Source organism: Alosa sapidissima, chromosome 20, assembly GCF_018492685.1.
Source record: "Alosa sapidissima isolate fAloSap1 chromosome 20, fAloSap1.pri, whole genome shotgun sequence".
Taxonomy (NCBI): domain Eukaryota; kingdom Metazoa; phylum Chordata; class Actinopteri; order Clupeiformes; family Clupeidae; genus Alosa; species Alosa sapidissima.
In genome coordinates this window covers 21899700-21923734 of record NC_055976.1, presented here as the reverse complement: position 1 = coordinate 21923734, position 24035 = coordinate 21899700, and the positions used below count along the sequence as shown (strand labels likewise).

The following is a 24035-nucleotide window of genomic DNA, read 5'->3' as shown; positions in this document are numbered from 1 at the left end:
TGCCTGTCCACCCAACCCCACCAATTGGTTTCATATGTGTCCTCCCATTTCACTGATAGTCCCCAGACTGCCATGCACTCCATCGGGGGTGGGAAGGAAGGGTGGAGGGAGGGGTGGAGGGGGGTAGGATGTATGGAGGAGCTCAGAAAGGCAGGGGTTCTTCTCTCATGTTCCCCTGGAGGAGCACTAGCTCGCGCCCCCATCCCCCCCAACCCACAACATCCCTACCCCTCCTTTTCCTTTTCCTCTCTCTCTCTCTCTCTCTCTCTCTCTCTCTCTCTCACTCTCTCTCTCTCTCACTTTCTTACTCTTTTTTTAACCTAAATGCCCCCTTTGTATGTGGAGCACATAAATACCAGTGCAGAGAGTCTGCGAGTCAGTACAGACCAAAACCTCCCTCTCTCTCTCTCTCTCTCTCTCTCTCTCTCGCTCTCTCTCTCATTTGCTCTCAGTCATTCAGTGAAGACTTCCAAAGTTCTGCTCAGCAATGCGGACCGGACTTCTCCTCCTCGTCGCCTGCTGCCTGTGGGCCGCCGAGGGCCAGACCGGGAGCCAGCGGGGCCGCAGCATCTGGGACGACCCGGTCACCTTCCTGACCAAGGACAAGGACGCGTGCGCCATGCACTTGACGGGCCAGGGGGACATGACGACGCTGCGCGTGGACTGCCAGGGCGCCGAGCGCTCCTACTGGTGTGACTACCGGGGCAAGCCGCAGACGTGCCGCACGTACAACAACAACCCGCGCCACTACTTCACGCAGATCATGTGGGACCTGCGCAAGCTGCACCACGCCTGCAGCGGGCCCATCGTCTTCAAGCCCCAGATGTGCAAGAAGGCGTCTGACGAGGCGCGCATGGTGTTCGTCGGAGCGTCCAGCGATGATGGCACCGGAACCGCCGCCGCCAGCCCAGAGCGACAAGAGAAGCCCTCTCGGCCCACCCAGAGCCGGCCAGAGGCCACCAGGCCAGAGAGACCCCAGGCGTACCGACCCACCAGACCCCAGCCGGCCAGGCCCACTAAGCCTGACCAAGCCAAATCTGAGTCCAGGAACAACAACAACAACCTGAGGAAGCCATCGACCTCCAAGCCATCGACTCCTTCCCCCACACAATCAACGTCAAAGATCCAGGCCAGGAAGATGGCTCAAGATTACTGCTGGAGATCTATGACAGGCGTGTGTGCCTACGTCATCGGATTATTCCGCAACTAAGAGTTAAGGGTAAGCAGAACGGATAACACTAAATAGAAAAATTACAATGATAAAAAAAAACACAATAACAGAAAATGTTCATATTTGTGATGCATTTTAGAGCACCTCACCATATCTCATGTACTTAACTGATAAACTCATGTAACTTACTGTAACTTATAGTTGTAGTGGACCTGGCTAACTGTACGCTATTCTGTGTTGCAGGTTTAAGTTCAGTATGAAGAAGACTCGAGGAGGCTGATTACTGGGACACCTGGCGTCCTCTCTCCCTCAGGAGGGCGGGCTCTGATCATGATTGGTAGGGATTACCCAGCATCCAATCCAACACAAAGCCACTGGTGACACTTTTCTAGAAAACTCCATCGCATCCTTCGCTCCCCCCCCCCCAAAGTGTGCCTGTCATGACTTGTGTCCAGATCTAAGGTGGTAATAGAGTATTATTTTCATTTGGGGAAAAGTGAAATCTTTTGAGAACTTCATTTTGGGTAACTGTGTGACTGAAAGTGTTCTCTATAAACCAGATGCAACTCGGCAGGTGAGGGCAAATAGATCTTCCACATATCCTCTAATCCACAAAGCAGTGATGTCAGCCATGTGGTGGAGAGGGGTTCAAATGTTTAGTGAGGTTGGGCTATAAACCAGTCATACTCCTTGCAGCATTGGGAAGAATGAAGGGAAATTATACCATAACTATTTAGGTACAGATGCATCATCTGTTTGTTCTGAGAATGTAATCATGGACAAAAATGTGGTACGATTGATATTTTAAAAGGGGATAATTTGCAAGTGCTATCACTGAGGAGTCAAATTGATAGTATCGATGTATACTTGTTATTACTTGTGTATGTAATAAATAATTATGTTCTTATGGTTTTGCATTTGTTGTCTTTTCTCAACAGTAGTATTGCTTGTTTGCTATGTTTAACACAATAGAAGGAAGTATTGTCCAACAATGATGATGATTTATGAAAATATTTTTCAAAAAAGGTTTTCTCTCAATAACTTTAGGCTTAAAGTGACACATAGTTTTCAGTGAAATGCCAAAGGACCAGAATCTCTGTACTCATTTCTACATTGTTAAAGTAGGCTATCTTCAAACAGAAGAGGGCACTCTAGTGTTATTTACCAGACAGGACCCACTCCATCACTTTACACTGAAAACATTGCTTCCTTTGCACAGCCCATAACTCTGAGCACAATAGCTGTGTAGCAGTTTAGGATAAGTATAACATTTCCTCTAACAAAAAGATTCAAAAATAAATAAATAAATAAATGAAGTCCCTTTTTGCATCATAAAGCAATCTACTTTTGGTTGCCTCGTAAAGATGGGGCTTGCAATAAGGACCCATATTTAAACTCTCGTAAGTGGACTGGCAAGTGGCACAGTAATGTTCAGTGGCTCTGTGGTTGCGTCTTACGCCAAGATGATGGCGGACCTGTCAAGTACAAGTACAAGAGGAGCTCTTAAAAGCAAAATAGCCTACGGAGCATTTGCTCTCAGAAAAAACGGTAATTTTTGTTTCAAATTGTCAATTTTGTGCAATACATCAAAGTTTAACTGTCAAAATTGAACATTTCATATCACCAACAGAAGGTTGTTAAAACCACAGTCATTGTATAATTGCGGATTAATAATATAGGTAGTTAACTCAATGGTTCTTAGTCTATTTCAATCTTCCTTTACAAGACAGCCATTCAGAATTTCTTTACAACAGAAAGTAAAAAGGGACTTGTTATATCAAGTTACCATGCTTATCATATTTAACATTCCATAGATGGATTTGCCGGCACTCTGTGTTCTGTGTGTGTGTGTGTGTTTGGGAAGGGGGGGCATAAAAAGATGCACTCTGTCAAGGAATGAAGCTGGGGGCTAATTATGTCATAAAATTTGAATGGTATGAACGATTTGTGTGTGTGTGTGTGTTGGGTGGTGGTGGTGTGTGTGTGTGTGTGGGGGGGGGGGGGGGGGGGGGGGGGTGCGTGCGTGTGCGCGAGTGCGCGAATATGCACGCGCTTAACTATAAATGGTCCACTCGCCCCGCACAGGTGTCCCAACAGTACGAATCTTGTGTGTGTTGCTATACAGTTAATTTCAGGTAAGTCTTATTTTGTAAATTTATTTCGACTAATATTGCTACATAGACTACACGCATTGATTCTGTATAAAAGTACACTTAATCCTGCCTGATACTTTCTGTTTACATTTTATTGGATTTTAGATCACATCTGATGACCAAATGATGCACTTAAGCACCGTCGCAGTGTTGCTGGTCTTTGCGTGCGTCTCCAGCCAGATACTTAAGGCAGAATGCCAAAGGCAAAAAGAGAGAGGAGGCAAAAGAGAAACGCAGCCAACATTACAGGTTCCGCCATCGGACAGACATGATAGAGGTTCTAAATCTGCCGGCGGGAAAGGAATGTTCAAGGGCAGGTTCTCTGCCAAGGATAAGGCTCAGTGCACCTGGGTGGCGACAGGTGAAGACGACTTCGTGCTTGGTGTCACCTGCAAGAAAGGAGGGACAAGTTTTGACTGTGCATATGTCGCCAAACCCACCACTTGTCCTCAGTACGGATCCAACACCAAACAATATTGGAAACAAATCGCCCGTTCGCTTAAAAAGCAGAGGAAACTGTGCTATGACCAGAAGTCGCTAGTCAAAGCGGGTGTGTGCAGAAAAGCACCGGACGCACATTTTAGACTCAGCCAAACGCCCAAGGAGACGGCCAAACCTACACCCCCTCCATCGAAGGATAATGAACTGTGTCCAGACCAACTTGATAAAAAGACATTTGCTGAAGAATATTGCAATCATTCGTGGACTTCTTTGTGTACCTTCCTTTTCACCATGATTCAAAACGAGGATTGTTGATGTTTCATTTGATATAATCTGCTGCTGAGCCGTTTATCAAACAGCAATGGGTTCCTTCTTAAGGGATTGGGCCTACAAGCAAACATTTAAAGATATTATTTTGATAGCGTTTCATAGCGTCTGAACCTACATTAGTGTACATATGAAAATAACGTAGAGCTATTTTGTCACATTCTCCATGTTTACCTTTGACCTGTATTTTGAAAATGTTGTAAAATAAAGTTTTGCTATATATGCCTGACATAACCTTTATTGCGTATAAAATATTAATTCAACCAGAGACCAAACAAAACTCACAGACAGCATAGTGTTGAGCGTAGCCTATTTGTGCATGTGTGTTTAGGGAATTATTATGCACGTGTCTCTGTGAAAGCTTTTGAAGAGAATGTGAAGGGAATTTTTCAATCATCTGTCATAATGTTAGCATGATAATGTGATTGCATGTTGATTGGACATATGTAAGCTGCCTGGGCATATATGAGTCTGCAGAACTGACTGCACACTTGTATGCAGGGGGCTGCTAGATAATTGGGGGGGGGGGGGGGGGCTCTCTGGGGGGCCCCTGTCAGTGCTGGGCCTTTAGACTCATCCTAAAGAACATGTGCATCCTGGATGCACATGTTTTCTCTCTCTCTCTCTGTCTCTCTGTGTGTATGGTGGTGTGTGTGTGTGGGTGTGTGTGTGTGTGAGAGAGAGAGAGAGAGAGAGAGAGAGCATGTCTCTGTGTGTTTGTTGTCAGAGCAAGTCTTCCAGCTGTGCTCCACCTCTGTGTTAGAATTCCCATCGCTGGTTGATTCATGTGAGAACAAGAGCCTCCACTCTCAACACACCTTTCACACTCACCCAGAATAACCAAACAGACCAATAACAGCCAGACAGTGGGTCAAGGGTCAAGGTCAGCCAGACAGCGAGCGGTTCATGGTTCTGGTCCAGGTCAGAAGGTTCCTGGGGTGAACCAACACAAGGGTCCCTCTTGTTTTCAAGCCCAACATGAACCTCTTAAAGACGTTTCCTGAATGTTGGGTTGACCCCTCAATACATCCACATGACCTTCTGACCAAAGCTGTTCATGCAGCAGCATGGTCATTCTACTCTGTATGAAAAATTCACAGTTTCTTTTCCATAGAGGAGAAACTATTAGAATTGTAGATATAGGAAAACTGAAGGTATTGGAGGAATTCTTTGGAAACATCGACAGTTCATCTTCAATGACCCTTCTAGGATCATTCTTGCCCTAGTGGTCTATGGGTCTTGATATTTTTTCCCAAGCCAGACAGATGCTCGCATACACATACTCATTCTACGAGATCTTACCTCCTGGCCCAGTTGAAGGTTTCATGCTGAAAAAAGCATTATGTGACACCTTTGGCTCCTCTACTATGTAGAAAAGCATTATTTCCTAACCCAGAGCAAAGTTAAACTGATAACCATCATTATTCCTGTTCTATACCACCACTAATCCTATTATCATCAACCTGTGCCTCAATATCACCTACTCAGGCTAACACTTTTGAAAACAAGCTGTTGTGAATGAAAGGTGCTTCAAGAGGCTAGAAATAACAACTACACTCCAGATTGTTTCTAGACAAGCCTGTAACTCACCAGGCTCTGCTCATTTACTTTCCTGCTGCATGGCCTTTAACATATCCAAGGGAACACACTCTGCTATGATTGAAAAGCGCCCATTTGGACACTCTTCTCCAAATGATGCCCATTGGGGTTGAGTGAGTACACGTTAAAGATCACCCATATATCTGCAGGATGGAAGCAAGTGCTAAAATCTTACGCTAATGTGATCCAAATAACACAGCTACATTCCAGCATTCTGAGGTCCTGTCCCAGTTCCAGATTTCATGGCACCAGTGGGATGACTGGGTGCTTACTTAGCAACAGACTTTTTTCATTCAATGTTTTCTTACTCTGTTACATGCAATCATATTTAAAGTTGACAACTTCTTGTACTTATGTCAGAGAGTCTGATGTATGTTCTGTGGTAAACTAGCAGAATACTCAAATCTCCATAGTAACCACTCGGAAAGGAGGGTAATCATATCCACATATAGAATGTTTACATATTATCGCAAACCAGAAAGGCTATGGCTGTTCAGTAAAGGTTTCGAGTCTGTACATTTTGTGATCTCTATAAGAGACTCGTGGTCACATGGGAATCTCATCAGGGCTGGAGAATCTACTGTTGATATGACTTGGTTGGCATGTACAGTCCACGTGATTGTATTCCCCTCGGGCCCGGAGTCCTACACTGTTATCAACATGTGGGCAAGCTGTGGCCATGGCCTGCAGCAGCGCACCAGACAGAATGTATGGGGGAGAGAAGAGAAAGGCAGAAACCGACAGGCTGCTTATGTCACTGTGACCACAGACGAGTATTTGCTTCCCTCCGCGGCAGGGCATTTAGTTATTCTGCAAATGACATAACCGAGTGGGGATGTCGTATGCTATTGCACATGCTCTCTGGGAATAGAGTTGACAGCTATAATGTGATTTCTATACATATACATGTACAGTATGTCTCCACACATCCCACAAAAATGTGAGAGATCATTTGTGGGAATTTAAAGCAACAAAATTGCATAACTCTGGGTGAAATCCAGCCTACGTATATAACATACCATACTAAAAGCATAATATTTGCCCAGAAACACCATGTTTGGCACGCTGGTGTGAGAGGGGGAAGATAGCATCGCCATGGAAACAAGCCTGTCTTTGATCCAACACTCTCTCAGTTCTCCAAGGTGCTGGACGACGGGTGCAGTGCAACCTGGGGATATGCGCCTAATTAGGTCCATACATCACCCCAGTCAGGAGCCGCCGCACGGCTGTTCCTTCACCTGGGGGTGCACTAGGCAGCTGCTGTGCTCTCAGACAACCTGTTGCCTCAGAACAAATACATGGCAACATCAGAGCAAAGTGTTTAACTGTTTCAAGTCGAGTTGGGTATCGTTACAGTAATAAGGGGTTGGGAGTATTGCGCCACCTAATAGAGGAAAGGTGTGATTAGACATGGACTTAAACATGTCTGGAATAATGGTGTCTAATCCTCTTTTGGAAAGGGTGTGGTTGTCTTTTGGTGCAGTTACAAAAAACCAAACTAAACTTAAGGAGAGAAAACTAAGATATGTATTCAAAAGAGGAGGATATGGGAGTGTGGACCGGGTGAGAGGGATTGTTCTGGGTCTTCAGCACTGCCATTGGTTGGAGGAGGTGTGGTGCAGCATCCATACCACATTAGGGTTAAAGCGCCCAGGGGACCCAGGCTTGAATCTGACCCATGGTCATTTACTGATCCCACCTACCTCTCTTTCCCTCTCACTCATCTTCATTGTCCCACACACACACACACACACACACACACACACACACACACACACACACACAAACACATACACACATTCTCTCTCTCTTTCTCTCTCTGTCTCGCTGAATGGTAGGATGTGTGTAAGCAGGATTTTGGTACAGACTTACTTATTATAGGATTCAGCTGTACTAAATGAGGAGAGAGGAAAAGCGGTTTTCTGTTGTGAATAGCATTGCCACATAAAGCACTCGGATGGGAAGCTCAAAGTTTACCTGGCAGCACCACAATGACATTGTTGTAAACTTTGTAGCGATGAGTCAGGTGCTCTGTTTGTGTTTACAACTTGAACCTCTTTGTTATGTCACAGTAAATCAGTCTCGCTCCCTGTTTTTCACTCTCTCTGTCTGATACCCACCCACCCACACAATAAAATACATACACACACACACACACACACACACAGAAATCTAGTACACATCCACACATACACAGATATACTTATATCTTACTGGTCTCTCACTACACCAGACCCCCTCCGCTTCAGTTGGCATGGCGATGGGGTGCGGCCTGTAGTATTAGATCTATGTGGACTGAGGTGGTCTGACTCAACACCCTTCGCCTTTGTGCAATGCCATTGGCTGAGGGATTGACCCTGTTACTGCTTGGAGCCTTAAAAGACTGACACGCCAGGAGCACATTCGCTCGCCTGATGGATGCGTGTTGGGATTTGGAGAAAACTGTGCCAGTCAAGGGGTTTAGTTCAGCAAAGAGGTTTAGGGCTGAACTGGTTCTGGGTTTTATTCCAACTTAAGTCATTCTCAAACACTGCATGCACACACACAAATATACACTCAGACACACAAGTGCACACATACACAGATATTCACCCACACTCACGAGCAAATGCAAGCACATACACATGAACACTCACACATGCACAAGCATGCACTAAGAGGTATGCAAGCACTCTCTCTCTCTCTCTCACACACACACACACACACACACACACACACACACACACACACACACACACACATAGTGTAAGTTCCTTCACAAACATTTCATTGTTTGTTCAATGAAACCAATAATTGGTACCCTGTAGTTTACTGTAAAGAGGTTAAGCTACACTGACTTAGAGAATTACAGTAGCAACCAATTAGAACAGAATTTCAATCAGAGGACTCAGTAGCAATCCACTAACACAGTATCTATGAGTACACAGTATCTAACTGCAATCTTTCTTCAGAGTGTGATCAACAAGCATTACAGTATAGAGGGAGAGCAGCTTCACAGAAGAGAACTTCTGACGGCAAATTTGAGGAAAAGTTGGTAAACCACCCTTCTTACCTAATTTGAGGGGGCTGATTCTGAATATTCTGTTTACCAAGCTCAATTCTAAGCTGCATAATCAGCATTTTAACATAAAACAGTGATTTTTTTGCTTGTTTTTCCCTAAATTGGGTTGATTTCAAAAGTAATCACTAAAACCAAATAAAAGTGTTCTCTAAATACATGTTTGAGCATTAAAGAAGCCATACTATAGTTTATTAACGTATTTAATGGGAACATGATTACAGTTAACGTGTAATCAGAAATTCTAATCAAAACACAACCATATTTTTATTGCTAACATAGTGAGTCACTCATGTGGTGTTTAATGCATTTCATCACAATAACAAGTTGCACAGATAACCTTCAACTCAGAATATATCCTACAGTACATATGAACTTAGATAGCGGGAATAAGCCTAATGCAGAACTGCATCTACCGTCAGCAACAACCGACAAGTAAAAAACATTTTACTTCTAGTAACACTGGATTTGGTATGTGTGCTTGCCTCCATACTAGAGCTTGATAATGTGCTCTTCTAATATGCCATTGAGCAGCATCACTTGTTGGTGGTAGAGCCTGCGATCCTCGACATCTAGAAAACAGAGTGGCTCTGGCATAGTGTTGTCACAATACCAAAATTATGATTTCGATACAATACCTGCCATAAATATCTTGATACTCGATACTGAAATGATATCCAAATCCAAAAATATCTGGAAAAGAAAGGACGCAGGCCTCCTCCAAGTGTATTGAGTCATTTGTGTTGAATTTGATGCACTTTTGGTCAATTCTTGGTTTTAAACTTCTAAACTTCCTACATAATTATCAGTAAAATAGTAGTTTGTGTGTGAATAAGTCCTTTATTGTTTGTTAAAGCTCATTTATATTTTTGTTTTGGCAATAAATTACCTTTAAATAGCCAAAGTAGGCTAGATCAAGGTCAGTATTCAAATTACTGCATGCGAATCACTTAATGCTATGCAGAAGAGCCTAATCTTTGATGTAGGCTACCCTAGGCCTTCCCGTTTTTATGGGATTTTGTTGACAGTTGCAAAGGGAAAAAAGTGAAGATAGTCTTCTTTGCTCCCAGTGTAATTTAATAAGTATGTTTCAACCACTCAGGTCTTAATCAGATAGGCCTACACCATTATCTGTTGCAATATCTGTGTGCATTCCTACATTAGGTCTATTTCTTTGATAGTTAACATCATTTGCTACCACATAACAAATACCAAACAACAATACAAACGTTTCTTACAAACTTTCATGCACACTTCTTAAATGTGCTGCAGTCAGATGGTTGTCCTAAAGACATAACTAGATCTTGAGCATCTACTATCAGTGTTGAATGAGCAGTTTTTGCAGTGATCACTACTGGACATTCCACATAGACAGCACTTGAGTGAGGATGACTTATTTCCACTTCACAAATAACCATCGCTATCTGCAATAGCTACAGTACAGGGACAATAATCAGTTCATAGCTGAGGATTTGTCCTAGGTCCACTTCCCTTTCAGCATCATATGCAATGGTGTTTTTTACAAATAATGCAATCTCCATAGCACTCTTCAGCACGACTCAAACATGCACACTCTTCCACTTTTCTGCATGGCTGGAATTTGAATGATAGAAAAGAGCACCAGTGAGATGTTACTAGGCAAGCACAGTCGCCTTTACAGTAAAAAAAAAAAAATACAGTGTAAATCCTCTGTAAAGACTGACAACTGTTCATAATAGTTAGTGACAAAATACTTTCTACAGAAAAAAGAGCAGTCACCTACTATTCTATCTTATTATCAAGGAATCTATTTTGTTTCTAAACGTCATACTGAATTTTAGCTATTATTTCAATTTAGATTTTAATTTTAGCTTATTTTCATTTGCTACTTGAGGGTCATCGGGGTAATTCCTGTCCTGTCCTACAACATATCTGATACATAAAGAGTATATTAATGCCTTATTTTTTTCAATTCCTGTGATATCTGATGGCAAAACCAAAAACTATGTGAATAATGCTAATTATGCTAATTATCAAGCTTAAAACTCAAAATTGAGCTTGGTAAACAACATATTTGCATTCAGCACCCTCAAATTGTGTGAAATAGCCCCTTTACCGACTTTTCCTCAAATTTGCCAAAAGGACTTTTTCTGAACGTTTGTTAGCTATCTGCTCTCCCTCTATTAGCATTGTGGTGTCTGTGAGGATTGCACACCTAAAATTAGCCAAATTACTATATTATAATTATAATAGTTTTTCTCAATCACGTTAATGCTTGTGTCAACTAGAGGCACCGCTGGGGGGGGGGGGGGGTAGGACTATTCTAAGGGCCCAGCACTGACAGGGAAACTCCTTTGCACAATTCTTCAATCAGCAATCCATGTTTTCCTTTTGTTTAGCACAGGGAAACCAATAGAGTTTGGAGTTTTTGAATGACATCTGTGTCAACTGTTTTGCAAAAGGGTGTGAGAAATGTGTGAACCCATTGAAAACGTGTGAGCATGCATTTGGAAGAGATGACTTCTGCTGTGCAAAGAAGGTGTTCATGAAGACCAAGTGGAATCGAGCAATCGAGAAAAACTTAACATCTGATGTAGTGTTACATTTTAAGTTAAATGACGATGTATGTGTGTTTTTTACTGGTGTATGTCTGTGTGCCTGTTTGTGCGGGTGTATGTCTGTGTGTGTGTTTGTGCGGGTGTGTGTCTGTGTGTGTGTGCATGTTTAGTAGGGTGTGTGTGTGTGTGTGTGTTTGCGTGTGTTGATATGGGTGTGTGTCTGTGTGTGCGTACTTTGTGCTGAGGGTAAATGTCTCTGCACATGCGCATGTATGTGCATGAAATGACATGTGATGAAAAGCTGTCCTCAGAGTGTCTCCCCGTCTCTCTGTTAAAACATGATAAAGTACCACTCCACACCCCACAGGGCTCTCTCTATCACAGCTGACAGTCCCTCTCTAAAGCTCCATTACATAAGCAGCACCCGCTAAGAGATAGAGGAGCAGTCTACTTCTTGCATAAGGTTTCTCCGTTATCTGCACCGGACCTATTGAACAGCCGAGGGTCAATAAAGAGAGGGCTTGGATGAGTGGCCCCTTTCATTAAGCGAAGGGCTCCTTTTCGGCTTGATTGGGCAGAGATGGATGGCTGATTAGGAAATAGAGGACAAAGCGCGTTGCTGCTGCTGCGGTCAGCAACACACATACAGTCTACAGAGTCGGTCCCCAAGGGATGCCTGGGCAGTAGGGCTCTGTCTTCCCAGACAAAGCAACCAGTGTCACAGTAACAGTCAGAGAGCGAGCGAACCAGATACACTCTGTTCCTGCCTGTGGCTGATACATATATACTTAAAACTGGCAGACATTACTCTGAACTCAGGCTCAGTCCAAAATAAATGTCACTCAGCAAATGAAGATCCTTTCTGTAGCAGTTATTTTAGGGCTCTACCATTATGCTTCCACCACATCTCTGCTCACCACTGAGGAGTACTGCTCTAAAGAGGAGTTCTCCCTAGTCGCCAATGTTACACAACTCCGCCACCTTGTGGTAAGATTAGGAACTTGTGTATTTTACTACCACACACCATGTTGAGTGCAATCCAAATATTTATTCATCAAGAGGTTTTCCACAGTTATCATTCCAACAAGTATTTTTTTCATATTTGTGACATACTGAATAAATATGGAAAAAATATAGTTATTCAATACTTATAATAAGAATATGATACATACACAGTTGTTAAAGGCTTTTGTTTACTCAGGATTGCAACACAACGTGCTATCATTTCACTGTAACCGATTGAATACTTGTTGGAAATTGAATATGCACTATTATACATTCATGTTATGATACATAGCCAAACAGGAAGGCATCCAAGAAAGCACTTATTTCTCAATTCAAAATTCTTATGAAATACTCAACTGTCACCTGAGAGCAACCAAACAATAAAAGATATTTGAGGTATTTGAAGACTTGGAATGACAGACAGAAAGTGAGCTCAGAATGAATCTCTTCAAACTGACCAAACGTAAACCCAAAGGCAAGTCATTTCATCAGTCATTTCCTCCACACAGGTAGAGCAACGCCTTCTGGTAGTCCCCTGCTGTGTCCTCCTGACAACACAAGCACAAACACACAGGTCAGCGGTGCCATGTTCCTTCTGCAGCACAAGGCCATTAATTAATCAATTAATTAACTTATTCATTAGCTAATTAATTAACATATACATTAAGAAATTAATGAAAAAATACATGAGTCATAGGTCATCTATTTATGATATATGGGACATATGTCATCTACTCTGATGAGTATTTTATATTGTCCCACCCTGAAGTGATCACTGACCTAGTTATCCCAGACCAAAGCATGCACACCCACCCACACACACACACACACACACACACCATAGAGACACTTCACCTATTGTTATCATGTCTGTGAGTACAGAGCTTCAATGGCCCCCCTAGGAAGGGAGGAAGGGGGGAAGAAGCACCATGCTGCTAGACTGATGAAGTCCCTCCAGAGACAGACAGACTGACTCACTGCTATTCCACTGTGCTATTTGTAGGACTGTGTTTTATTCCGCTCTTGTTTGTCTTTCCTGGAGGTGTCTTCAGGACTAGAGAAGATGTGGTGTAGGACTGTGTTTTATTTTGCTCTTGTTTGTCTTTCCTGGAGGTGTCTTCAGAACTAGAGAAGATGTGGTGTAGGAGTGTGTTTTATTCTTCAGAACTAGAGAAGATGTGGTGTAGGAGTGTGTTTTATTCTTCAGAACTAGAGAAGATGTGGTGCTGCTTCATTGCTCCCTCTTGGTCAGCTCATTCCAACCTCACCTGTATGGTGGTGTAAAGTGACTGGCGATACATGCGCTTGAAGTGGGCTCGGATGTCCAGCATGTCCACTTCACTCCTGGACACCATGATCCGGATCAGAGTCCCGTCATCCGTGCCCGCACGCTAACAGAACAGGGCCAAAGTTAAAACAAGCACTGTTTACCGTTTACAACTGGAGCTCAGTCTAAAGCTACCATGAAGACTTTCAGCCTGCTATCGTGAGAGCTCCACAAAAGAGATTATCTGAGACAAAGCAGACTATTTTAGACACAAGTAGTCTGAGAAAGACACTACGGCAGCGAAAAGGCTTTGCAACATGTAATCAGCTGTAACACATTACAGCTGGGTCAATGTGTATCAACAGGATATTTCTGAAGAGAACGTTCGGCATGCTTTTCCATTATATTGGATTTGCACAGCACACTGTAGGGAGAAGGTCTTCCTATGGTGTTATGGCAAGACCAGCAGAACAACTGACGTTCAGCAGTGTTGAGGAAAATCCATGACAACTCATGGATACTATTCATTTTGACACAATATAGATCCTTACACTCATACTGTCATGGACGCATTCAGCAAGGTAGGCAGGAACACTTTTGATACATTTCACTAAAAAGGGAGACAAGACAAAACACATTATATTGGATTGTCACTATATTGAGTTCAAGAAGACAAAAACAAAATGGATCTGTTTCAGGTTTCAGGTCCTCCTTAATGTCTGCATACTGAAGTGGTGTGTTTTGTTAGTGGCTATGGTTAATGGATACGAGCCGTATGTGCTCCTCTTGGTTTTCCAATGGTGTAATCTAAGACCGGTCATGTTGACGCTTACAGGAGTAGGAGTGCAAATAAGGTGTAGGACCTGAGGGCTCTCTTACCCACAGCCAGCAACACCTTCTCTAGGTTCCCTGTACACTCTTCCTTGATGCTTTCCTCAAGATCACACCCAGCCACTTTTCTGTAGGCTTCAAACACTTGACATGCACATACACATGGTTGTTTTTGTCAGATGTCGTTTTGGCATAAGAGGTGATATTTGAACTTGAACTAAACATACACATATACAAACACACATACATACACATGCACACACACACACACACACACACACACACACAAACATACCTTTACGCAGGTGCTCGACACTCCGGTTGCCGAGGATATTGATAAACTTGTCCTCGTCCGTGCCAAACTTCTCCTCTCCTGCCGAGTACAGATCCTGTGAGGCAGAGTTACACACATCATCAGTCAGCGCGTTCCCAAAATCACAGCATGCCCCCTACTGGTGATCATTAGACTTGGCAAGACCACCCTGCAGCCATGCAGAAGAGGATCTCATACACAAGACCACCCTACAGCCATGCAGAAGATGATCTCATACACCAAGTAAGTGTGTGCTGTAAAAGTTGGGGCTGCATGTTGACCTATTTTAAGGAACTTCTATAAATTGTGAAGTGCCTGGGTCTCTTAGGAAGTCTACCCTTAACAACGGTTCAGGGAGCGCAGCGTTTCACCTTTGGGCCCCAGCTCATGCCAGGTTGTGTGTGGTCATAATGTGTAGGTTGACGTGTATTCACACTCCATGAAATTCATCACTATTTCATGACCCCGCCGAGTGAGTGAGGTGTGAGCCCCATACATACCTTTGCATCCTTCTCCACTGCCAACTCATCCACTCCTTCCTCCCTGTTCGCCTGAGTGAACCAGAGAGAGAGGTGGAAAGAGAGAAAGAGAGAGAGAGAAAGAGAGAGAGAGAGAGAGAGAGAGAGAGAGAGAGAGAGAGAGAGAGAGAGAAAGGTCAGACCATCAGTGGCAATGAGTGATAGAGGCGCCTGTTTTCTGAGAACGACTTGATGAGTTTCGGGCGGTGAGCCTCCTGGTCACCCCTGTTGATATTGAGTTACACGCGGCTGTCCACCTGAGGAGCATTTCATCCCACCACTGCACCTTTAATTACTTACGAGTGACATCACCATGCCACTCTCATTACCAGTGCAGGATGGGCATCTCTTTTGTCTCTCTGTCATCCTGTCGCGCGCTCTCTTTCTCTCTTTCTCTCCTCACACGCTCCCCTGCTCTTTCGCTCCTCCTCCCCTGCTGTGCTTCCTTTTCTCTTCCTTTCTCACTCCATCACTCTTGATCTCCTTGCCGACACCTTAGCCTTGATTTTTTCCCCCCTCGCTCTCTCTCACTCCTTCTTTCTGCACACCTTTCCTTTTGTTCGCCTCTTTCTATTTTCTTCTCTTTTCTTCTCCCCTGTCTGTCTCCTTCTCTGGCTGCCCCCTCTCTGATTCCCTACTGGCCTCTCTGCTTACCTGGAGGAGAATCACAAGCATCCTTTGGTAGTGGCCTGACGTGTCTCCCATGATGTCCTTCTCCAGCTTGGCGCCGTGGTCTGCGTGTGTGTGAAACATGAGACAATGGCCAGATAAATCCTCTCACACTTATCTCTGACAAGAGGCGTTAATGGCTTCAATCCGCCTAAATTGGGCATGTTGTGTTTTATGAAAGGTCGTCAGGCAGGATCCAATTAGCTTGCATAAATTACGTCTTTTCCACCGTCTCTGGTGACAGTGTCAGGTGATCTGAAAGGTTTAGTCTTTAGTCTCCGGGTCGGACGTCACTTATCATGTTGTTATGAGAGGAACTTTGTATTTCGCCTTTTAATGGCAGTGAAATCCACCACTGACAACACCTTAAACATAAGCTAATGAGCGATTATGACAAGCAAAACTGTCCTGTCTTTTCTAAGTCAGAGTTCCTGTTTAAAAATACACCATCAAAGGGCCTCGGAGCAGATGAACATGCAGAAATTCAGACTTTTTTTTTTACTCCAAATTCACGCAGTTGTCTTCAGGGGCCCAGGTAATACATGTGAAGCTTCATGCGCCTGTTAAATTAAGCTACATCCAGTAGTCCATCAGAAAACTCCTGGGACAGTTCCCCTGATGGTTTAGGGATGTTGACCCAAAGGGGTACCTAGGGTGACCTCAGATACCTTAGCATGCATATTTTACAAGTAAAGGGTCAGTCTCCTCGGGTTTCTAACCACAGTGCTTAAGGTGAGAAACCTTAATTCTTTTGGCTGGCTAGTTTTACACAAGACAAGAAAAAGGTGAAGACTCCCCTAAAGCTTTCACACGCAAGGTCATCAGATCCGACCTCTAGAACTCTAGAACTCTGTTCGGGGGGGGGGGGGGTGTAGGACTCTCTGTTCACTCCATCCATACCTTTTTTGTATGCCTTGATGATGTTTATTATCTCCTCTGGTGCTCTGGAGGCCAGAATCTCAATCAGGACGTCATCCTCCGTTCCTGTTCCCTGCAAAAACCAGGAGGTAGATTGGAGTTATTGGCAAGACTTTTGTGTTGGGCTATTATAGTGTGATATATTTGTTCTTTTTCCATTGGACTTGGCTAGTCACAGAGAATTGCACCAGGATTTCACAAAGGAATTCACCAGCTATCAGGACAGTTAGTGTCTATCAAAATCCTATTAATTTTTTTTTCCAATTCATATAATGCAAAGGAAAGGGAACAGAATGGTGATAAAATGGTGACAAGGGATGACAGGATTGGAATGAAAAAGAGCTTGAGAGGAAATGAAACCAGCTGTGTTTTCTTGGCTGCTTTACCTTTATGGCTTTGTGTAGCTCATTAGCATCGTAGGAAGCTGGAGGGGCCATTAAAGCAAGGAGGAGATCCTCCAACTTTCCACCCAGCTCAGACTTTAAATCTTTAACAAGGTCCTGCAAGACAGTTGAAACCCAATAGTGTTTACTGGGGAATGGACGAGCATTTGTAATATGTGGTGAATAAAAAAAAAATGTGAATATCTCAACCCCTAAAAACAACTTTTCCTGCCACCAAGTGTGTAAAGGGTTTCAAAAACATGCCATGATGACGTTTCCATGTTTGAACTCCAAGACAGAAATCCCCTCTAAGCAGTATAACTCCACGCTCTTAAGAGCAATGCAACCCTAAATTTCCCAAGTAAAGCCAGTGCCTAAGCATCGACTGAAACCTCAGCCTCCAAGTTATTGTAAAATATTGTCAACTGAGCAATCCCTAAAGCAGTGTGTATGGCTGGTTGATCCCTGCAAATCCCTTGCCAGTGGTGAGATATTTTAAAACTGCCTAGACCCTTATATTGTGTTGCTCAAACTGCTTGTCTAGAATTGATTTGTTTATTTTAATCTATGGTCATTACTTCTCAGTGAGGGAGGGAGGGAAGGGATGAGAGGGTGGGGAGACATGAGTTATCTTAATGGTGGAGGGGGGGGGGTGTTCGCCTTCATTATATGTTAGGCCCACACCACACAGACAACACACACACACACCACACAGACACCACACACACACACACCACACAGACACCACACACACACACACACACACACACACACACACACACACACACACACACACACACCACACACACACACACACACCACACACACACACACACCACACAGACACCACACACACACACACACACACACACACACACACACACACACACCACACAGACACCACACACACACACACACACACACACACACACACACACACACACACACACACACACAGACACCACACACACACACACCACACAGACACCACACAGACACCACACACACACACACACACACACACACACACACACACACACACACACACACACACACACACACACACAATCAGATGCTGGAAACACAGAAATCCTTCTCAATCCCTTTGAATCCTATGTGTCTATGATGCCACCATGCCCACACCGCCTCTGGGCGTCTATGGAAGTGCTCTGTGCAGGGACTCCGTGGGGCTCTGTCTGTGTAGAGAGGTTTCTGGAGTGGGCAGCTTATATATAGGCCTGCTGATGGCGCTGGGCTAGACTCACCTTGCCATGGGATTTCTTGTATGCCGCCTTGATTTGCTGCCTCTGGTCATTGGACCGCGAAGTCAGGAGCATAAGGATGGTGTCTTCATCCGTTCCTGTAGCAAGCCATATGGTTGTAAAAACCTTTGAGAAGAGCTTGGATAACAGTGTGTTTCAGATGGTTTTTGCTTGCTGTGCTCTGCCCAGTAACCTAATGCTGGATGCCGCTGAAAGTATCTACTACTAGTATACTGGATCAACTGGTATCAGCTGATGGTATCTGATGGAGTTTACTGTTGCATTTCTGATAATGTCTGTTCCTTGAAATGGGTTGAAAATGAGAATTAGGGCATCACAACTTTCCATTGCTCTAGTGTTACTAGGAGTACACACACACACACACACACACACACACACACACACACACACACACACATTTATGTATTGGAACGCCCCCCATTACCACCAGTCCCGTGTTTCCATCCTCTTGCGTGTATGTGTCACTTACTATTAATTTCTATACAAACCAAGATGGCGGATCCATAGAAATGCAAGCACCCACACCATTGGTGTATCTAAATTAGCTATGTAACAAAAATGACATTTTGCCGTGACTCGAAGAGCTGTAAACAAGGCTGCGTGTACAAATCCGCTTGGAGCTCCAGTGGAATTTTGAAGTAGTGACGAGAATTCTCGGTCTAACCGTTCATGTGCCGTGTGAAAGGGTGGAAGTGGACGACCCACCAGGCCGGCACTAACCTCAGAGCGTAGTAAATATTTCAGTCAGTAAAAGCCCCGGTAAGAACCAAACCAGATTTTGTTCAAATCTACACACCTATGGCTACTGAAAAATGTAAGGTTCATTGAAGTATTAAAAAACATTGTTGTTTTAGATTTTTTGAACGAAATGGGTGATAACTGGAGGTGTTACGAGAACTATTTCCGCTTTTCTTTAACTGGAGCTATCATTCGATCCTCGCTCTCCTCTCTCTCCTTCCCTCTCCACCCCTGACTCATTGCTCCCATGTGTGTCATCTACAGTCATGTGGGACCATTCACATATAATTACATGATGTTCACTCTCTCCCTGTCAGTGTGTGTGCCTGTCTCTCTCTCTCTCTCTTACACAGACACACCCACCCAACCAACACACACACACACACACACACACACACACACACACACACACACACACACACACACACACACACACACACACACAATCTTTAACAAATCTTGTGATGTCTCACCAAGTCCTTTCATTGCCTTGTAGAGCAACTCTGCATCCTGCTTCGCATTGAAGTGGACAAATGGCTTCACACTGCCTCCCGATGCCTGCATGACAAAGACAAATCCAATGACATGCAGAATCAATGGAGAGTATTTCCAGTAAAAGCATACTGATTACTGCTAACATCATTCACTTAGAGACAGCATTCACATTAACCCAAGTCCACACAGTAATACAAATAAACAGAGAACAGTATGTGCATTCACATTTCAGTTAGATGCTATATTATAGACAAATTATATTTATGCATATAATTTGCAAATGTCAGAGAAATGCAGCTAATACCTAACTAGACAATGTGACCTTACTAAGACAACAAGACAGAGAGAGGGGGGAAACTGTGTGTGCCATGCTGCTTTCACTAAAGCCTGGATAAGCCAGCTGTGAGTTATGACACTATTAGTTCTCCACCCCCTCGGCCTGTCTGGCTGTGCACAGATGCGCCCTTCTTAACCAGACGCAACCCCCCCCAGTTTGTTTGTGAGAAATATCACTTTTGCCTTATGAAAGAGATGGAACCCGAGCGCCTGTGTGTTCACTGTGTGCTGAGTGTGTTTCACTAATTCACGGATTGGGATAAATGCAGAGATAAATGCTGCCATGCATCTTTGGTTGTAGTCATGTAATATTTTGTAGGTAGGCTGTAAACTGATCATAAGTTGTTTGTTTGAGACACTGTGTATGTCTGCCTTGGGTTCTCTCTCTCTATCTCTCTCTCTCTCTCTCACCTGGTCTTACCTGTACAGTAATCCGAGCCACCCTCCCCACGACCCCTTTTTCTAAGTCACCAGAGATCTGATACCCTCGGTCATGACTGACTGGGTGTCCCTTCGAAGGATTCTGATGCTCCATGGCCATAAGGACACACAATTATGAACTAAAAAATCATTTTTATTCAGCAAGTTGAGGGTGTTTTTAAGTGAAACACATAGAGCTGCACAGTAAGCTACTTGCTTCACTGACAAGTGAAATCCATTGTATCCTGTCTGCCCTTGTGATCTATAACTGTTTTCTTTCTCCCAAGTGGACATTAAGGCAGATAAAGGACACATCCTTCAGAACAATAATCTCTACCATTTCTCTATTGACTCCACAGCATGGTAATAAAACGGATATTGTGAGGTAAGGTTATCCACCACACAGCACTGGCTCCTAGTGAGGGCTTTTACACACTTAGGTAGGTTCTCCTCTTTTCTACTGCAGGATGGTTTCAGTGTGCATTGCCTTTTACTGTAAAGATGTACACACACACACACACACACACACTGTAAATGTATACTTCTTGCAGGCAACACTCACTGTAAATCTGCCGTAACAGTGAATAAGATGCAAAGACACACAGAGGACACGTTTGCAGGTGCTGCTGTATGTTTTGATAGCCTATGTTTATAATGAGGCTGTGGATCAGGTTACTTACCATTTTAGAATTTTGTTTTCCTTGACTGGGATGCTGTTGTGAAATGACATTAAAGATTACAAATTAGATTAAAGCTCACAAAGAAATGTGTGTATGTTACAATCTTTCTTGAAAATAAAAGTCTCATGAACTCATGCAAATCATAAACCAACTCTTTGGATATTAAAACATGACATATTTGATGCTTGCCAATTAATGCTATAACATTTGACCCAGTAGGCTACACACAGTTCATAAGATTCGAAGTGATAGAAACAAGTGTCTTACCTGCTGAGAAAGTCAGTGACCTCGGAGGTAACTCTAGCAGCAGGGGTAACTTCTGAGCATGATCACCTTTTGCTGTGCATCTTCTTCTCCACCCCATACTTCATATGGAACGCCACTGGCTGTCGTTAGCGATGACGTATTATTGGAGGATGTTCACTGTCTACAGCTCGACTGAAATAACTGGGAAGAAAGTACCGGTAATTTGAAATCGCACGTGTTTTTGAAGTTATATTCCAGAGACATTCTTGTTAGTTACGATTTGAGAAAGAGGGGAAACATGAAAAGAAATTACCAACAATGTCCAATTCTGTAACCGAAATGTTCCAAATCTCTACAATCTATTAGCCTACAATGTGTTGAAGATGTATTAGGCTATACCAACGTATAACATTGTGTAATGGCACACAATAAAAAACACTCCGAAATTATAAAGACGGTGATGCTAAATATTTGACAAATCGAAAAAAAAAAAAAACAATAGCTACTATTTTACTTCATCACGCTTCAGCGACCTCACAGTCACAGGCATGTTTGCATGATACAGTCGTCTCTTAGCCTCTCACTACACCGCTAATTCCAGCATCAATGCCTCGACAAACGCAACACAGCGTGCACGCACACACACACACACACACACAGATCGGTCATTAAAGCAACCCCAAAGAGTTTGTTGTACCTTAAAATAATGTTTCCAAAATCGTTTCAGTGGTTCTGGTTCATCAACTCGTAACAGGGTGAACGGCACTTTCTGCATTCGCTTCGCGGCCCTCTCTCGGCTATAACCGCACTATGTTTGCTGGATCAGGTAGCGGATCTGTAGTTCTACTGACAAATTTGACTGCATACATCGTACTTTCATAAAATCATGCAACATATTTTACCTTGTCTGTGGACACGTTATTTGCAAAGCTGGTGGTGGATAAACAAATAGTGCGACAGAGGAAAAGTTATTTGGTGTTGCTTTAATTAAGGTGAGCACCTCTAGGAAATAGTGAAACAAGAAGAACCTCATCGTGTTTCTCGTAGTATTAGCCTATCGTAGGCTATCTCAGACATGCCAAACTCCATCGCCATTTCTTTTTCACTGAAAGTTAACCTATTTTGCCATTTCCCCACACATTGTAGCCTACACAACGTGTTTTATCTTAAAATAGTCCACATGATAAATTGTAGAATTATATTAAAGAAATTCCGAAGAGACAGATCCCAATTACCTACAGTAAACAAGACTGGGGACAGAAGCCAGGCATTCTCCAGAAGTGTTGTTGGGGAGTTCTGACCTCTTTTGCACCTTATCAAACTTTACCCTCACAGAGTTCACTTTAAGTTCACCCTGCCTCAGCATTTCATCTCGCTCTCACCCCCGCCCCCCCTTTCTCCTCCTCTCAGCATATAATCAATAGGAATATTATTTACCTGCCTCGCCAGAGATGGCATATAATAAACGGAGCCTATCAGCCTGCTTTACCCAACATGATTCATGGGGGGAGGTCACATCCATCCCCAAAGCCCTTTGCCTCCACCATGCATTTTATGGCATACTACTTTCTATGCAAAAGAGACTGAGTTTTATGACATGCAGGGATACATCATGGGTGGATATGAGAGCTAAGATGATTGATGAAATTGGATTAGATTTCAGTTTGAATCTCAAATGTGGTTGGGGTGGTAGCCTAGGCCTATGTTTTTATTATTCAGCTGTCTTTGGGGTGTGATGGTGTGAATTCAAGGCAGAGAGCTTAGAATGTATTCAACGTAAAAAGATTCATTGACCTAATAACTGGCTCCCTTACTCCACGTAAGAAAAGTAATATTTTGTATTCAACTATGAATAACACTCCTCTTCAATATTGACCTTCTGTATGAATTCGAATGACAGTGTTGTATTTACTTAATATCAGTGAAATAGTTTGCTGAGAACGTCAGAAATATTATAGGCCTACATAAGGTCACCCACTGAGCATGTTCACAAATAAATGACTGTGTTCCCATTATATGAATGGATTCTTATTTACAAAATGTGATGCACATGAATTGTTATAAATGCCTTGTTTCCCTATTATATATGATAATTCAGAGACTCTGCATCCAGCAACAGGAACAGCTGAGTAACATCCCTCTCTGTGTGTGTGTGTGTGTGTCACAATGTAATCTATTGATGTAGGATTTGTGTCTTGTTGTTTGTTAAATGTTGTCTGTTGGACATTAAACTAGGGACTGCAGATATAAATTAGCCTAGGCTAACTCTGCATCAATGGATTAGATTCATCAAATGACAACATGTATGTTACAAAATTGTATATAGACACTAACAAATAAAATTAATGAATAAATAAATAAAACAATCAGAAGAATCCCCATTCCACACTATCACGTGGCGTAGACACTGACACTTGGTGCTGCTGCTGGGGATGCCGGTGCAGGGGAGGTAATGAAGACTTGGGAAAGGTCACACTATACGGCCATTATTAAGTCCCCTAGATGAAGAAGTCATGACAGGAGTCCTCACTCACCTGTTAATCTTCCTCTTCCTCTCTCTATCTCTGTACTTAGTGTCTGTATACTATCAATGTGTGTGTGTGTGTGAGAGAGAGAGAGAGAGAAAGAGAGAGAGAGAGCAAACACA

The 24035-nt window shown here is 43.2% G+C and overlaps 3 protein-coding genes across 6 annotated transcripts; 2 read left to right on the top strand and 1 right to left on the bottom strand.

The window, feature by feature from the left end:
• Positions 1–372: 372 nt before the first annotated feature.
• fgfbp2a (fibroblast growth factor binding protein 2a) lies at positions 373–2080 on the top strand. Its single transcript, XM_042075444.1, has 2 exons — positions 373–1219; positions 1415–2080. The coding sequence occupies exon 1, from the start codon at positions 488–490 to the stop codon at positions 1208–1210; it is 723 nt and encodes a 240-aa protein (XP_041931378.1). The 5' UTR covers positions 373–487; the 3' UTR covers positions 1211–1219; positions 1415–2080.
• A 1167-nt stretch (positions 2081–3247) lies between these two features.
• Positions 3248–4267, top strand: fgfbp1a (fibroblast growth factor binding protein 1a). The gene is made up of 2 exons (XM_042075445.1): positions 3248–3306; positions 3430–4267. Exon 2 carries the CDS (start codon positions 3448–3450, stop codon positions 4078–4080), a length of 633 nt encoding a protein of 210 aa, XP_041931379.1. The 5' UTR covers positions 3248–3306; positions 3430–3447; the 3' UTR covers positions 4081–4267.
• Positions 4268–12415: 8148 nt separating this feature from the next.
• anxa5a (annexin A5a) lies at positions 12416–22856 on the bottom strand. Of its 4 annotated transcripts, none has more exons than XM_042075439.1 (14): positions 22826–22856; positions 21410–21589; positions 21143–21175; positions 19685–19769; positions 18456–18550; positions 17194–17307; positions 16790–16880; positions 15875–15954; positions 15203–15253; positions 14685–14778; positions 14438–14533; positions 14110–14168; positions 13560–13682; positions 12416–12839 (listed from the first exon to the last, which is right to left on the bottom strand). In XM_042075439.1, exons 3-14 carry the CDS (start codon positions 21143–21145, stop codon positions 12780–12782), a joined length of 951 nt encoding a protein of 316 aa, XP_041931373.1. In that variant the 5' UTR covers positions 21146–21175; positions 21410–21589; positions 22826–22856; the 3' UTR covers positions 12416–12779. The 4 variants fall into 4 exon arrangements, with proteins under 4 accessions (XP_041931373.1, XP_041931372.1, XP_041931371.1 ...); XM_042075438.1 differs by lacking the exon at positions 22826–22856 and adding an exon at positions 22624–22736; XM_042075437.1 differs by lacking the exon at positions 22826–22856 and adding an exon at positions 22628–22708.
• Between the last annotated feature and the right edge of the window lie 1179 nt (positions 22857–24035).

Bases quoted from the DNA above. Each gene is read 5' to 3' on its own strand.
- fgfbp2a (XM_042075444.1), top strand. From the start codon at position 488: ATGCGGACCGGACTTCTCCTCCTCGTCGCCTGCTGCCTGTGGGCCGCC.
- fgfbp1a (XM_042075445.1), top strand. From the start codon at position 3,448: ATGATGCACTTAAGCACCGTCGCAGTGTTGCTGGTCTTTGCGTGCGTC.
- anxa5a (XM_042075439.1), bottom strand. The intron at 15,955-16,789 runs GTATGGATGGAG...ACACACACGCAG, and splicing joins CATCAAGGCATACAAAAAAG to ACCACGGCGCCAAGCTGGAG. The intron at 14,534-14,684 runs GTATGTTTGTGT...GTGCATGTCAAG, and splicing joins TGTCGAGCACCTGCGTAAAG to TGTTTGAAGCCTACAGAAAA.